Below are 17,298 nucleotides of genomic sequence, written 5' to 3'. Positions count from 1 at the left end.
CTCTCAGTTCAGTTCAGATTTGAAGAATTAAATTTTGATATAGTCTTCGACACCTTTCGTTTTGACCTTTGTATTTCCTTCAGGTTTTACAGACAAGAACCTCCTTCAGGATCTGGCCAGCAGACTTGGCCCAGAGTGGATGAGGCTAGGGATACTGCTGGGCTTCACTGGAGCATCCATTGACAAGCTACAGTCCCAGGAAGACCTGGAGGAAACGGACAAGCGACTGAAAGTAGGTTACTATACATTCAGGACCGGATCACCATTTGTTGTGGATTAATATACGTTTAGTTAGTATACCTATGTGGAACCTTTGCAGTTTCTTTGCAATAGTTCTGATGATATAAATTGTGATAACAGGTCAGCAATAAATGTAATTCTGTTACTTTGTAACTTAATATATATATAACCAATCATATATACAGTCGTCAAAGAAATAGATAAAGTGAAGATCACATGCCCAGTTTTAATCACGCACCAATATTATGTCTAAAATGCATCATTATCCACCATGTCCAGATGTTAACGCGATGGCGTGATCTTCGTCTTCATCGATCCGACCATGGCGTCCCCGAGTTACTGATAGTGTTACAGAAGTCTCACAGAAGAGACCTGGTGACAATGGTTATAGCAGAGCTCAAGAAATGGTAAGAAACTTCTACTATGGTACCCATCTTGGAGTCGCAGATAAACGTGCTATGGGAACAATAATTTCAAACATAGTGTTAATAAAAAATCACATTTCTCTGAACGTCCCTCTATGGCTCAGGTTATGAATTTTAGTCTTAGTATATTGGGTATGTAACGTTTTGTTGATGTGGAACGTTTTAGGTTGGATGAGAAGAAGGAGCGTCAGGACAAATTCTACTCCTGGCTGGAGAGTGCATTGACTGCTAAGGACTCACCAACTTCAGGTAAATTTCTCCCAAATATATAGTTTAATGAAATATGTTCAATATTTCTTAAACAAATCTGAGGTAGTGTACCGGAACTTATTATCGATATCTATGACTGATCATAACATGAGTTCATGACGAGATTACTGAACCTATTTAAATTACTAAATCAGTTATTGTTAAAGATCTATGAAATTCCAGACCGTGAAGACCTCGAATTTACATTCGGCCGTGAATATTAACATAAACACCTTATTATGTGCCTGTAAAACTGCGGTATTTTGTTTACTTTGTCATTGCCTCATTATTTATATCTTCTATGACAATGTAGGAATAGAATGGAGGAATTAAGAATGACCTATCAAACATGGCCGCCAAAAGTGAGTGAGTTGGGCTTTACGCCGCTTTTAGCACTGTTCAAGCAATGTCACGGCGGGGACACCAGAATGGGCTTCACAAATTATACCCATGTGGGGAATCGAACCCGGGCCTTCGGCGTGACGAGCGAAAGTGAAACCACAAGGCTATCCAACGACCCCCGATCATTTAAGTTCATGGATGAATATGATAGGTTGGCGGTTTCAGGTCTCCTTGAGCCGATGTCCGATGCCTTCCTGCAGGCGCTGGTTGATGAGACGGGGGTCGTGCTGGACCTGGCCGGGGATGTAGACGTGTCTAGACCGGAACTAGACACTATCCTGGCTGATCCTCTAGTTCCCTCTGACCAGGCCAAGATGGTCAAGGTAAGTAAATACTGTATATTCCTATGTTGGAGTGAGCGCAAACACGAACACTTCCTTAACACAGCCATTTGTCGTACTTATCAGAGTATATATCTTGGCAGAGGTACAAATAAGCTGCGTATCTGCGTAAATTACGCAAATATTTATGTGAAAACTCAATTCCTATTAAGTCTATTGCGTACGCTTGAAGTTTTGTAAATACTCAATAAATGTGATCTTACATGCGTACTCACAAAAATGTCATATCGTAGCTTGCGTACCAGTGGATGGCTAAAATATCTGAAGTACATCATATACAGAATATTGAGAGGTTCCATTTCAGGACATGAACTTGACAACATTTAAACTTTATTATATTTTTAAAATTGATGGAAAATGGCAAAATACCCAAATGAGTTTGAGTGAGGTGAGTACAATATATTTCGTTACTCAAAGGAAAATAAGATACCCACTTGAGATGACGACAAGGGAGTACATAACTCAATGACCCAAAATGTTATCTGTAGCTCTGCTTGGGTAGGGATGTGTTGTACGGTTCTCCTATGTTGCTCTCCAACTTCCAAAATGCAAATCAAACAGTTAACCATTAGTTGAGGCCAATGCAATACAAGTTATTTTGTGGAGAGATGCGGTATTTCACATAAATGATCAGCAGTACAAAATGTCGTGTTTTCCCTCAGGTTCTACAAACATGTAGAGATAAGCAGAATTCTCGGGGCGAGGCTTTCAAGGTGCTGACCGAGGGTCTGACGTCTTTCGGCCTGGCCCTTCCAAGAAACTGGATGCTCAGAACTGCCAAAGAATGGTAAGTCAGTGAGTTTGTTCGATAGTGGGCCGTGACTGAGTGGGATATTTTCCGCAGCCAATGAGCAGAACTACACTAGCAATATCACGGCTGGGAACACCAAGCACTGCTCATAGTGTGTCCATGCAGGGAATCGAACGACTTTAGCCACAAAATATCCTGTCTTTCTGGGGACATGTAGACGGAACTTCTGCCATTATGTTAATGCCAAATCATTGAAAGCTTCATCTACAAGCATTCCTTTTTTTCAAATCAAAATTGCTATTAGTGTTATGATTTCAAGGAACATAATCCCACAATTTGGAAGAAAATGTGGAGGTTTTTAGATTAACGAGTTCATCGCCAGACACCAGTTAGTAAGTGTTATCTTATTGATGTGGTACACGTATTTCATTTTCTAGGATCCACAACACAGAGTTGTCAGATGATCCGTTTGTCCACGCCATCAACGACTACCTGGAGGAGGTGGAGAAGAAATACCTGGCGCACACTTCCACCTACGATGAAGACGACATCAGTGAAGACTGATCCTTGTCAGGAGAGAACAAACTCTGGCCATAAATACCTCATGTGGAGTAAACGTAGATATTCCACAAGATAAAAACAGAAAAAGAGATAAACTTTCAGTCAATAAGGTTAACTTGCTGCTTAAGCACTGAGTAGGATAATTCATATGTGTTATTTATTTGCTTTGAATGTCAGACTCGCTAAATTGGTTTGATGCATGTCATCGTATTCCAATTGTGTAATCCATGCTCATGATTTTGATCACTAGATTGCCTGGTCCAGACCCGAATATTTACAGACCGTATAGTCTCAGTATTGCTAAATGTGGACGTTTAACAAAAAACAGAAAACTTTGAAGGTTTGACAGATGACAAGATGTTGTACGGTATATGCAGCATCAAACCCGAGTTACGTCCCTTTCATTACAACCACATGTGATAACACCGACGCAACAACCTATGGTCTGTTCGCAGTGAAAACCAATAATAGCGATTTGAATCTATGATCGTTTGTTAAACAACTTTTATCCTAAGTTGAAAAAAATTCTGAGATTTAAATGTTCATTTGGCAAGGTAAAATTATGAGGATTCTTAATTTCACTTAACTTGATTAATTTTTTTGTTTAAAGTGAAATTCATCGGTACGTTTTCACTGCAAACAGACTATAGGTGAAGTGCTGTGATAACACTAGACGATAAGCCCATGCTTTATTTGTAGTCCGTGTATATAATGTATAGATTGCGGTGAGTTTTTTCACTTTTGGAGTTTACACAGTTTTGTTTTCCATGATACTGATTTCGAGAAAGCATTGACACTTGTACATAAAACAAATGCAACGAAAAATAAAGCAAAGTAAGAATAATACCTGAATGATAGAGCTTTACACGTGTGACACATCTTGATGCTGTAGATACCTGAATGATAGAGCTTTACACGTGTGACACATCTTGATGCATACATATTCCCACTTTCTAGATACCTGAGTGGATACATACGCACTAGAAATATACTGCCAATTACTGCAATACATGCTTCATACTAAACAATGTGTCACTCAATACAAAATACCAGCAAAGTGTATGTTACGGCTCTGTAACACATGTTTGATACTGTAGATATTCTTCACTTTTATACATGCCTGTCATGTATATATTGTTTATTATTGCAATACATGCTTCATAACAAAATCCTAGCTAATATGAAGTGTGTGTTACGGCTGTGTAATATTGAAGACATTCTTCACTTGTATGCAAACGTAAATCTGTGCCTGATTCTGCAACAGATGCACGATACTGTAATCAGTCTTAACTTGTATGTAAATAGTTTTCTTTTTTCTAAATGCCTAGCATTATGTGAAGTGTTTGTCACAGTTTTGTACCACATGCTTAATACTGTAAATATGCTTTACTCGCATTTTAACCTAGCAGTACTGGAGTGCGGAAAGTGCTACAAATATTTATCACATGGTTTATACTGTAAGTATGCTTCACTTGTGTATAAACAGAGATGTGACCAGTGTCTGTTACAGATGTGTAACAAGTCTTGAAACTGCACATTCCTTTCTTGTATATACCCCTAACATTATTGAAGTGTATGTTACAGTTTAACACATACTTGATACTATAAATGTACCTCACTTGTGGACAACAAAGCATTATGTAAGTGTGACAGATGTTACAGTTGTAACATGCTTGATGCTGTGAATATTCATGTGCATATGAACAAAGCATTATTGAAGAGTGACAAGTGTATGTTACAGTGCACATGATAGATACTCTAAATATTTTTCACTTGTATAAAACCTTGTATTTAGGTACGCGTGTCTTTTATACCTCTTTATGGCATGCTTGATACTGTAAATATACACTTACTTCACCTGTGTATAAACAAAGTATTACTGAATTGTGACAAGTGCCTGTTACAGTTGTTCAACTTATACATGGATATTCATCATTGTATATAAACCAGACCTCAATGAAGTATCCGTTACAGATGTTTAACTCATGCTTGATACTGTAAATATTCATCATTGTATATAAACCAGACCTTTATGATGTATCTGTTACAGATGTTTAAATCATGCTTGATACTGTAAATATTCATCATTGTATATAAACCAGACCTTAATGAAGTATCCGTTACAGATGTTTAACTCATGCTTGATACTGTAAATATTCATCATCGTATATAGACCAGACCTTAATGATGTATCTGTTACAGATGTTTAACTCATGCTTGATATTGTAAATATTCATCATTGTATATAAACCAGACCTTAATGATGTATCTGTTACAGATGTTTAACTCATGCTTGATACTGTAATTATTCATCATTGTATGGCGGTGATGGGTAGTAAATATTCATCATCTAGTGGTTAAAGCTGTTACAGATGTTTAACTCATGCTTGTCACGCCGAAGACCAGTGGTTCGATTCCCCACATGGGCACAATGTGTGAAGCCCATTTCTGGTGTCCCCCGCCGTGATATTGCTGGAATATTGCTAAAAGCGGCGTAAAACTAAACTCAGTCAATCAGTAAATATTCATTATTGTATATAAACCAGACCTTAATGAAGTATCTGTTACAGATGTTTAACTCATGCTTGATACTGTAAATATTCATCGTATATAGACCAGACTCCTTTATGATGTATCTGTTTGTTTAACTCATGCTTGATAATGTCATCATTGTATTTTAAATATTCATCATTGTATATAAACCAGACCTTAATGAAGTATCTGTTACAGATGTGTGTGATACTGTAACTCTTGTTCACTTGTATATAAGCCTAGCATTATTACAATGTATATTGCAGTTGTGTAACCCAAGACTGATACTGTAGATATTCGTCACATGTACATATGCCAAATGTATGTGTGCCTTGTACAGTTTTGTAACATTGTTTGATACGTATATGCTCTGACCTTGCATATAAACAAAGCATTATTGGAGTGTGATACATGTCCAGCTGATGTTGTAGATGCCAAGCATTATTGAAGTTCTGTCACAGTTTTGTAAACCAAGCTTGATACTGTAAATAGTCGTCACCTGTGTATAAACCTAGCATGGATGAGTGTTACATCTGCCAAATAGGCGGTTGATACTGTAAATAGTCTTCACTTGTGTAAACACCAAGCTTAACTGAAGTGCCTGTAACAGTTGTCTAACACATACTTGATACTGTAAATAGTTCACTTGTATAGATACCTAGCTTAATCCAATTTTCTGTAACAGCTGTCTAACACATGCTTGATACTGTAAATAGTTCACTTGTATAGATACCTAGCTTAATCCAATTTTCTGTAACAGCTGTCTAACACATGCTTGATACTGTAAATAGTTCACTTGTGTAGATACCTAGCTTAACCCAATTTTCTGTAACAGCTGTCTAACACATACTTGATACTGTAAATGTTCGTCACGTGTATATACGCCTCAATTATTGCAGTGTATGTTCCAGTTGTGTAACGCGTGCTGTTTACTCTAAGTATTCGTCGCATGACCCAGGTATATATATGCTATGTTTGATGTTGTCGAATAAATGTTGTACTAGGATCAACTGATGATAATCTTCTGAAGGGTTCATCACTGTTAGTTTGTAGATATCACGTTTTCGTAATATTGTGTTGTAATATCATGTTTTTGTGTTTTAGGGATGTATGTGCAGGAGTGCCACATTCGTTGTAAGATGTTCCGATGTATATCGGTTCCATATCGATCTACATAGGATGATTTGTTATATATGATTCCTCTGTGTCTAAAGGTACACAGATGTTGATAGTAAAGCTTTTGACACGTGTATTTTTATATGTTCGTGAGACTCTGACACATCCCTAATCGTTGATCAATATGTGTGTCCAATAGTTATATGTACAACCATGAAACAGATGTACAATTTGCCCATTTCCCTCAGACGTTTTACCCCATCTCCTCACATATATTCACATTGAAGGCGGGGCACCAAGCAAGTTGTCAAGTGGAAAAAGTTTTATGACAATGAGGTGCATTTGTTACTTCATTCAGTTCCTGTACGCAAGACGTGTTGTCCCATCGCTAATTCCCGGTTTCAAAATGCTTAACATACAAAGAAAGTGTTTAACTGTGCCTTAAAAAGTTGAATAAGTTATATTTTAGCAACTGTGGAGTGCATCCTCGGTAACATATGGAAATTATATCACTTGTGTTTTGGACTTTAGGTACGTTTGTTTACCCATGCAATACTAGTGCAGATGTTGCACGTGTCAGCCAGAAAAATCACATGGAATTAAGTCTGTTATATTTTGTTGTTCATTTAATATCTCCAAACGCCAAATGTCAGCGTTAAAAAATTGTAGACATTTTACGGAGTATCACATTTCCAAGATGGGACTTTGTTATACATTTCATGACCATGAATTAGGCTTCAAAACATTATAAAGAATTGTTGATATTATCATTATTGCTATGTTTAGTTGGAGTGTTTATTGTACTGATAATTCACAGTGATAAACCAACGCATCTTAACAACCGTTATATATTATTGTTATGTACTACTGATCCTAATTTATTCCTTTTTATTAAACATCCGTGTCACAGTTGGTCGAAGCAACCCATGCTTGACGTAAGAGGCGACTAACGGGATCTGGTGGTCAAACGTGCTGACTTGATTGACACATGTCATCGTATCCCAATTGCGTAAATCGATGCTCATGTCATTGGATTGTCTGGTCCAGACTCGATTATTTACAGACCCCCGTCAAATAGCTGTAATATTGCTGCGTGCGGTGTTGAACAGCGAAATAATTTTAATGAGTATGTAATCTATTATAGAAGTGAGGAGTTTTGCTCTAATGGTTTTACCGATGTATTTTAAATATACTGACATCAGTATTATTTAATAAATCTGTTATTGATGTGAAGCAATAACCATATTCAGAGTTGGCAGTTCGTGTTGTGCTTTCACACAGAAGTTCAGAATGATTTGACCGATCTCAATATACAGCCAGTACGATGGCATTACATGGTATGAACATTGCATCATTGTCGCACGTGTAAGCTACAAACTGTTGGTGCCAGGATGATGTATCTGCTGTACTCTCCTGTGACCGTTCGACAGACACTATACCGTGGCGTTCTGACATGTAATGTTCCCAGCAGAAGATTGCTGATCACTGGAACGTTAGGTTTTGTTTCGAAACCGCTTTATCCCTGGCAGTCACTTTCAAAGCAGGTCGTTCTTCTGAAGACCGATCATAACAAGGATGTTCCATGATCCCCGATAGTTCGGAGGAGTAATAGTGTCACAGCATTTGCAATTAAATAAGCAATATGTTATGGTTAGCATAATGTATTGGTCATACTGGACAATTTCTTGATTTAACCTTTCATACGAATTGCATAAATCTACAAGATTATCGTCGCTTACACAGGTTCAGGATCCGGTGACGGTGGGTTCGGATCCCACATTCTCCAACATTCTGATATTTGGTCTGTCAGGACCTTTACCCTTGCTGAGACGTTCTGAATGCCCTTTGTCTCGGGAAATACAGTTGACCAACAAATGATTTCCCTCGTGTCACGATATGGGAAACATATGTCACTGACTGTTACAGTGAATGAATAAAACCATACTTACTCACTACAGTGAATGAACATTTAACTTCGGCAATATTTCAGCGATATAACGACCATGATTGCTAAACAGACACAATTTACTTCATAGCGTTAAATATTGCAACACCTGATCAGACGATATATTCTGATTTCTAGTGACCTTAGACAATTGTGTTTTTACCTCTACAGAAACAAATTTGTTCATAAGAATCAGCAGCCAGCTGACAGCTATACATGTACATGGGGGAAATGAACAAAGTTTAATTTTTTTCACGTTATATGTTATTGGAAATAGTACAAACCTAGTGAATATGTGTCCCAGTCCACCCAGCTGTGAATGGGTACCTCGTAAGGATGAGAAAGCTGCAATAACTCGGTGCGCCTAGTGGCTGCAAGAGTTGTATGATTCCCGGGGAGTTGAGATTGATAATACGATATGCCGTTGAGATTGACATCCAATGACAGAGGGGAAATAATGTCAGCACCTTGAGCATGTACTAGTTGCGTGGATATGTGCGCTATATTAATATCCTATCCTTTCATATCCTATAACACGTTCCACAATCTTAAACCTGCCAAGGGTCACATCATAATCAGAGACAAGTCTCTCTTCAGTTAACAGAGTCAAGGAGTAATACATTTATCTATAAATATATACAGTATATATTTACAGCCAGACTGTCAACCACTGTTATTAAATCACATGTGCCATCTATAAAACAATTACTTACGGTGATATGCAAGCTGAACAGCTAACCTTATTCATAATTAACTTTACCCATCAACAATTGTATCATCAATACCTTTAATGTATTTACATAATTCTGTCAAGGTCGAATACCGTACGTTAACAGCTTTATCACCAGTTTAGTTAGGCAATGACATTGAGATAAGACAACTTAAGTTCACCATACCAACTTAATCGTCAGTTTAATCAGTAAATACGATAACTGAGATAACTAGGACATGTGTACAATACGGACGACAGATAGTCACACGTCATTCTGTGGCTGTATAAAAGGTCATCGTGTATTTACACCGGCTTTGTTTGTGTGTGGGTTGGTAGTGGTGCCCATGTCCATTGAGCTGATTCCCCAATACACTCGCGTTCTAATACATGGGTGCCTGACAACTCTTTATCAGTGAAAGAATTCGATACGCGTTGACAAGCAATAGCTATAGATCACGGAAGCTATTACATCACATGTTGTGCCGAATAAGTCGTTTTTCCCTCACGTAGATCTAACACTGAGCGTACTGGCTGTTCCACAAAAGAACGTTACGAGATAAGTGTTTTCGTCATAAAAACACCTCCTAAATGGGTGATTTATTGTTCAAGAAGTCATATCGTATGTTACATAGACCTGTACCTGGTTTGAGGAGGATATCGGTTCAATTTTAAAAACAGTGTGCTAGAGGTGGACATTAGACACCTAAGTTCGGTATTTGTCCCTGTATTGACTTCTTCTCCAACGCCGAGATGGAAGACAGACGTCCATTGACGTCGAAATGAACGTTTTGCGTTCGACAGGTGATTCGGTGATTCCTGATCTGCAGCAGCCTTACTCACACTGTCCTTCCCAGGCGGAACATCACACGTATCCAACAAGTCATTTCATACTAAACTACCGGGCTAAAGAAAGTTATCACTTTTAAAGTAATTGTGAAAAACAACAACACCAAAACGCTAGTACAGGTTTGAACCCAAGGGTGCGTCCACGTATGTATGTATGCATGTATGTATGTATGTATGTATGTATGTATGTATGTATGTATGTATGTATGTATGTATGTATGTATGTATGTATGTATGTATGTATGTATGTATGTATGTATGTATGTATGTATGTATGTGTGTGTGTGTGTGTGTGTGTGTGTGTGTGTGTGTGTGTATGTATGGATGGATGCATGCATGCATGCATGTATGTGTATGTGTGTGAACGCACGCACGCATGCATGTGCGTATGTATGTGCGTTTATATGTGCGTGTGATAAATGTAATCCTATATATAACATATGTTACATTTGACCTCTTTCTATAGTTTGTTTGGGTCAAAACAATACCAATGAATCACAATCCATACGTAGCATTGTGTACGCATATCTTTCGGCCGTGTGGGCGTCGTGCCAATTTACACTTATCAGAGAGGTATTCCGTGTCAAGAGTACCAGTATTAGTGGCAGCCGCGGTAGCTGAGCGGGTAGACGACTGACTTTGTGGGCTCGAATCCCGGATTTAACTTGTGTTAGATTTTATCACTTTCTATATGGCATTGTGTATTCAAATTGTAGTTCAGTTCAGTGTTTCATGCACTGCCCCCGTTGTTGAAGCTGTTGAAAAATGTAACAGTAACATAGATACACATAGATACATTTACATACCACTTCAGTCCTCGCCCCGTACGCACAAACACACACGTACGCAAACACACAGACACACACACATACATACATTCTCGAAGTTCTCTATATTTAATGTTGTGTCTGTGACAAATGTGTTACATGTGACAGCGAAACTTTGACGGAGCCATAACTCATGATCAGTCTTGATAGCAATCACAAGTGTCCTAACTGATACTTCTGCACTTCAGGAATTTATAACACGGGACACTGGAAACTGCGCACTGGATACATGCCACAATGTCATGTGATATAGGCGAGCTTTCCATTGATTTTCTTTTTATCTTTGTCCTGATTCGTGACTTTATTTATTAGTTACATGTATACACAAGTAGGTGCAATTCTGTCTCATTTCAATCTCCCTTTACCCATAGGGATTTATACTGAGTCACTGCGCGCTGAGGGTGACAAACTAAGGGAATCTTAAGGCGTGAAGAATTGTTAGGGACGGCAACACGTTTATACTTTACAGAAAATGTTACACTTTTCGTGAACATCTGGTTTCATCGCTGATTTTCAGTGATCGATTCACGCAGCAATTATCAATAGGACGCTTTTGTTCCTTTAGACGAATGTGTTTAAGAAGATAATCCGGACTGAGTAGTTTTGTCATTGCTGTCTGGATTATAGCTGTCGTTTTCATCAAGACGGTAAGTAACACGTTTTACTGTCTTTGTTTTGGGCTTGGATCTCTATTGGCCCTTTGGACGATAAGTCTCTCTCTCTTTCTTTCTTACACACTCACACGATAACAGGCAGACAGTCATGCACACAGATAATGTTTTGTCAGATGTCCTTCTAGATTTAATTTCTAGGAAATTTTGAATAATTTACACGTTTACTCATCGAAGATCGATTTTTAGATTGATTTATTTTCGTGTTTCGAGATGTTGAATATAAAATTTCGTTCAACTTCATATGCAGCATGTAATGTATTATTGCTTGGTGATCGTACGCGTTCGCCCAAGCCCAAATTCACTCTGTACTCGGTACTAAGATTGTACCGCTAACGTTATCGCTCAGGGTTTGAATTTGTAGGGAATACAATAAAATGGCTATATGTGTTGACGTTTCTGTACAGTTGGATTCCCACAGGGGTGGAGATTTCTTGTGCAGTCAAGACAATCCAGTGGCGTTATGAACAGTGATAACTGAGATCCGATCATCATGCTATCAAGTATCACCGATCCAGAGGTCGCCTCTAGTGACAAGCATAGCTACAGTCCGTTTGAGTCAGAAACGGACCGATGAATTGCAAATTTTATCATTGTACAAAATTGCCACATAAATATAAATAGTACATATGTTTGTCATTTACTAATACCCAAACAGCTTTCTTATATTTGAAAAATTTTCCGGACTCCACCAAAAAAGTTGTTTAAGAAACTATCATCATTGAAAACTCAAAAGTTGTTATATGTCGCGGCGGGTAGAAACCGCAGAAACGGAACAGCCAGTCATGGTCGGGGACATCTCAAACTCTATTCCGGGAGACCTATCGGTTCCTCGTCCGTCGTAGTGTCATAGTCACGACTTAAAGGGATGACAAGTGGTGCCACAGTTGCCTGTTGTAAGCCATCCCGAGACCAGTAACCTTGTTCAATGACGTTAGCTACCTTGTTGACACAGTTTTGCCAAGTTTCAGTCGTGATTTTGTTAAGGGATTCCTTAACCAAAACCTCTACGTCACGTAATCTAAAAATTGTGTTTGATCTGGCAATATCTCCTTTGACAATGCCCCATATCATTTCAATGGGGTTAAGGTCACAGTGATAGGGTGGAAGTAGCAGAATATCGTGACCCTTACTTATTACGTAACTGTCAACTTTGTAGAAAGGTTCACCTTTGTGGGGTTTTATGATCTCATATAGCTGAGGCTTCGTTGCCTTTGAAGGCCGTGCGATCTGAAATTTGTCGAGCCATGATATCATATGACCTTTTCGACTGTTCGATGTCAGGGCTTTACTGTCGGGGTCCTACACGCTGTGGTGTGGGGCATTGTCCATTACGATAAAAGACGTCTCTGGTAGAGCTGGTACCAACTTGTTTTTAACCCAATCGAGGAAAACCGCACCATTCATCTCGGATTGGTAGTCTCTGTTATTTGTGGACTTTGCCCTGAATACCAAGTCGCAGCCTGGGAGAAAGCCTTTGCTAGAGCAACCAGCATGGAGAATGATTAGTCTCTCTCCTTTCCCTAGAGGCAGCTTTCTACGTGACCCCTTATCACCCCCATTGGGTACCCACTGACTGCTGACAGTGTGCGAGGCATTGACCCAGGTCTCGTCCAAGTACACTGGCTCGAACCCTTCTTCGCGCTTCTTCTTTATAACCCTGAGAAAATTATTTCTCAAGCGAACGATATCAGGGCGTTCACAGAGTACTGACCTATTCTCCCCCGAAATCTTCTTATAACAATACCCGAAAGAGTGTAAGAGTCGCCAGAGTGTGTACTTTGATACTCTGAGGTTGTAGTTCTTGCTTCAAATGCTTTTTTTAAATTGTCAGCGACATGTATTTTTTTTCAGAATAGAGATTGTTGATAGACTGCCTTACAAGGTTCTTTTGAAAGTTGTCCAAATGTTTTAATTTGTGTGATTTTGACACGGCCCCTACCTGCTTCGCATCACCCTCACAATGTTTGTGTTCCAGAACATTTGTCAGTACCCTTGCTGATACTCCTAAAGCTTTTGCTGCCCGCTTACGGAATTTATTAATGGCATAACATGGTTTGCCCCTTTCGACTTCAGCACGGAAAAAATCGTACACTTTAATCATCAACTGTTTCACGTCAGCATTCAACTTCATTTTTCATCAGGCATGTGTATCCCGTGCACGACGAGATAGTGGCTGTTCCGTTTCTGCGGTTTCACCCCGCCGCGACAGATAACAACTTTTGAGTTTTCAATGATGATAGTTTCTTAAACAACTTTTTTGGTTGAGTTTGGAAATTTTTCAAATATAAGAAAGCTGTTGGGTATTAGTAAATGATAAACGTGTACTATTTTTACTTATGTGTCAATTTTGTACAATGATAAAATTTGCAATTCATCGGTCCGTTTCTGACTCAAACGGACTGGTACATAGGCTGATATATTCTTACGCGGGTCCACGTACGTGCTATACCAAGCATCAACCACAGCATACTTCACACGAAGACAGCAGCCATCTCTCCAACATGTTACTGAAGGACAAACACAGTGCATTAGTACAGGCTTACAATGAGGGCAGTGTCTGTGTGAAAGTGCCATCAAGGCTGATAAGTAGATACATCATGTCGATTAACACTGCATTTGAACAAACAATGACTGATAAGGCCTTTCTCAGTCGAGATGATACGTACTATGGGGTAATCCAGAGTAATCATATAACGGTTGTTTTTTGCTGTCTAGTTTAAAGGTGTAAGGTTCGGTGGTAGTCCGGTCATTGTCAAATCTTCGATTGAGAATGAGAATGCATAACGTCAGATTCAACACTCAGCACTGATACACTCTCGGCAGATGAACTGGGCACACAATATACATCGGACTCCACAAGCTAGACAAAACCCCAGTTCTTATAAATAAATAGTTGACCCAATGGTATCATACAATGTTTAATTTGGTTACATACATAATTCAGCGGATCAATGAAAACACACCTCCCACTGGCCTGTCTGAAAAACAGGAAACAATAGTCTTTTAGTAGCGAGGTATATTATTTTGGTTTATGTAAACGTCAGCTGTCAATAAATAGCTTGGATAGCCATGATGTAACCACCATCCAATTTGTGTCCCGTTTCAGTTGATGCTTGTATCAAGATGGAAATGACGAGAATATCGCTGCTGGCATTGTGTAAGTAGTAAAACTGACTTAAAACATTATTAGTTGTATTAAAATATTACATCACATGACTTATTATACAGGTCAGTCAATCTTGTCAGGAAGCTACCCCATGCTTATGGAATGATTAGATGGGATGAATGGGTATAGCGTGCATATTGACTGTAGTATGTATTTACTCCGAGTCGCCATGAAAAGCATCGGGTATATTGATTCAATGCAAAACATGTTTATGTTTTTTTACGATCTTGAAAATACGGCTTTGAATTTTAAGACTATATTATACAGATGGTTTGAACGCGAAGGCAAAGTATATATTTGGATAAAAGAAAATGTTATACTTGTGCAAGTGCAGAAAATATCTTGCTTCAATAATTAGTTTGATCCATACAGTATGTATACATTGCAACTGTGTGACGCCTCTTCGTTGTTCATGAAAACACTTCTCTGATAACAGGCTACCTGAATTATTACCGAAGTGATTTCCTCCATGTAGAATATATTTCTTTTCAAAGTGAAGACACAAAAATATAACATGTTTCAGTATTCTTCATGCATCAGTCATCAGCTGAGACCCACTGTTTCTGGTCATCAGACGACGGTCGTTGTACTGACTGTCACACAGGCTGGCATGGAGACAACTGCAGCAACAAGTGTTCCAGCAACTGCGACATCGGCGGCTGTCACAGGGACACCGGAATATGTAGACAGTGTGACGCTGGCTACCACGCCACCAACTGTACAGTAACTTGTCCCCCCAACTGTAGATACAGTCATGGTGACAAGCCCTACTGTAGTCGGGAGACAGGGCACTGTCTGGAAAACTGTCTGGAAGGCTGGTGGGGAAAGAAGTGTGAAAACAGATGCAGTGATGGATGTGAAGACGACTCCTGCTTCTTCTGGGACGGGTCGTGTGCTAGAGGATGCAGGGATGGTTGGGCCGGTGACAGTTGTGACACCAGGTGTCCAGTGGGGTGTCATGGTAACAAATGTGAGAGGTACGGCAGCCATAAGTGCACACAAGGATGTACACCCGGTGTTCACGGACATCACTGTGACAAGCAGTGTAACAGACACTGTAGACATCAGGACTGTTTCTATGACCACGGTATGAAGTCTACAGTCTGCAGACAGGGCTGTGTGGACGGCTGGATGTCCCTCGACTGCAAGATGAGGTGTCCAGGTAACTGTGAGGCATGTTCTCAGGAGACTGGGGAATGTTCCAGATGCAAGCCAGTCTACTGGGGATCTGACTGCACTAGTCCATGTAGTGACACGTGTTTCAACAAGACATGTGACAGAGGGGATGGGCGATGCTCTGGTTGTATACCCGGTTACTATGGAAACACCTGTGACACGGGTTGTGGGGCTGACTGTATGAGATGTCTCCAGGTAGACGACGGCTGTGGATGTAGGGAGGAATGCCACACGATGTGTCTGCAGCACCATCAACAGGGAGGGGCATGCAAAGGGGTACACGGAGGAGAGGAAATGTGAGCATTCAGAATTTAATACTCGAGATACAGACACGTCCTTAGACATGTCTATAGGTTTGTGTGATGCCAAAACATGATGCCAAAAGGCATGTGCTACTTTGAAACACGTTGACTATGTGTTAGGGTACAAAATGTAAATGTCAACAGAACGGTTTTTCAGTCGCAATATGTAAAATATTCCAAACTTTCCAGCAGATATTATGTCAGCATGTGATTCATACAATGTTTTGTAATCCTTCCATCTGCATTACCTTATCCTTTGTTCTTGGGTTCGTTATGTCCACCACTGTCCTCCCACATCTACCTGACATGCCGTCAGATGAGTGAAATAATTTGTATTAGTATTTCTTGATATTTCTTTTCTCTTGCAGACAAAACGAACGGATCACAGAGATGTGAAGCTGAAGACATACTGTTTACATTATCTGTAGGTCTGCTGGTTCCACATCGACTTCTTCAAGCCTTGAACTTGATATAACTATTAACACGGAAAAACTAGACAAAGTTGTACCAATATTTTATAACGATATGCGTTATTGAAAACTGGAAATATTACAGACTAACCGACTACGTTCCTCAATCTTAAACCTGCCAAGGGTCACATTGATAACGAGCATCGGACTTTTTTCTTCTTTTTTTTTCCAAGTCAAAGTCTTCTTATTGTCTATAGGCCACAGGCCGTATACAACATATATACAATTTTCACATACATTTACACATGTATACAATAACAAAGGTTGAGTTTACAACACATATATATGATGTCATAGTACATGGGGAAATCCTACAAAAATATATCTTACTGAATTGGGAGGTATTTTGATGCTCTAAGTTCATATGCATGGTATAAATATGTGCATAATTTTCTAGAAGTGTTTCGTTATTAGTAGTTATTATCTGATATACATTGTAAATATGTCTTATCTAACATGTGTTGAATATAGTGCCACAATTATTCTGACATGTCATGCTGTGTCTTGTGTCACATCCAATGTGTTGTGTTATATATTGCGCAACATCCGGCTTATTGTGTTGT

The 17,298-nt window shown here is 39.2% G+C and overlaps 2 protein-coding genes across 2 annotated transcripts in view; both read left to right on the top strand.

Annotated features, from left to right (window-relative positions):
* LOC124288671 overlaps window positions 1-3,056 on the top strand; it is a 39,218-nt gene extending 36,162 nt beyond the window's left edge. The window contains 6 exon segments of the mRNA XM_046725239.1: window positions 84-232; window positions 520-647; window positions 832-914; window positions 1,482-1,639; window positions 2,320-2,444; window positions 2,846-3,056. Of these exon segments, the coding sequence (XP_046581195.1) occupies window positions 84-232; window positions 520-647; window positions 832-914; window positions 1,482-1,639; window positions 2,320-2,444; window positions 2,846-2,972 (770 nt within the window). The 3' untranslated portion in view covers window positions 2,973-3,056.
* An 8,216-nt stretch (window positions 3,057-11,272) lies between these two features.
* LOC124288664 (scavenger receptor class F member 2-like) lies at window positions 11,273-16,824 on the top strand. The gene is made up of 4 exons (XM_046725234.1): window positions 11,273-11,594; window positions 14,728-14,778; window positions 15,311-16,259; window positions 16,634-16,824. The coding sequence occupies exons 2-4, from the start codon at window positions 14,745-14,747 to the stop codon at window positions 16,659-16,661; spliced, it is 1,011 nt and encodes a 336-aa protein (XP_046581190.1). The 5' UTR covers window positions 11,273-11,594; window positions 14,728-14,744; the 3' UTR covers window positions 16,662-16,824.
* Window positions 16,825-17,298: the final 474 nt, after the last annotated feature.

Source organism: Haliotis rubra, unplaced genomic scaffold (assembly GCF_003918875.1).
Source record: "Haliotis rubra isolate DU_JTF1 unplaced genomic scaffold, ASM391887v1 Scf422, whole genome shotgun sequence".
Taxonomy (NCBI): domain Eukaryota; kingdom Metazoa; phylum Mollusca; class Gastropoda; order Lepetellida; family Haliotidae; genus Haliotis; species Haliotis rubra.
The sequence above is the reverse complement of the archived record's forward strand: the minus strand, read 5'-3'. Positions and strand labels throughout refer to the sequence as shown.

Bases quoted from the DNA above. Each gene is read 5' to 3' on its own strand.
- LOC124288664 (XM_046725234.1), top strand. From the start codon at position 14,745: ATGGAAATGACGAGAATATCGCTGCTGGCATTGT. The intron at 14,779-15,310 runs GTAAGTAGTAAA...AACATGTTTCAG, and splicing joins AATATCGCTGCTGGCATTGT to TATTCTTCATGCATCAGTCA. The intron at 16,260-16,633 runs GTGAGCATTCAG...TTTCTCTTGCAG, and splicing joins GTACACGGAGGAGAGGAAAT to ACAAAACGAACGGATCACAG.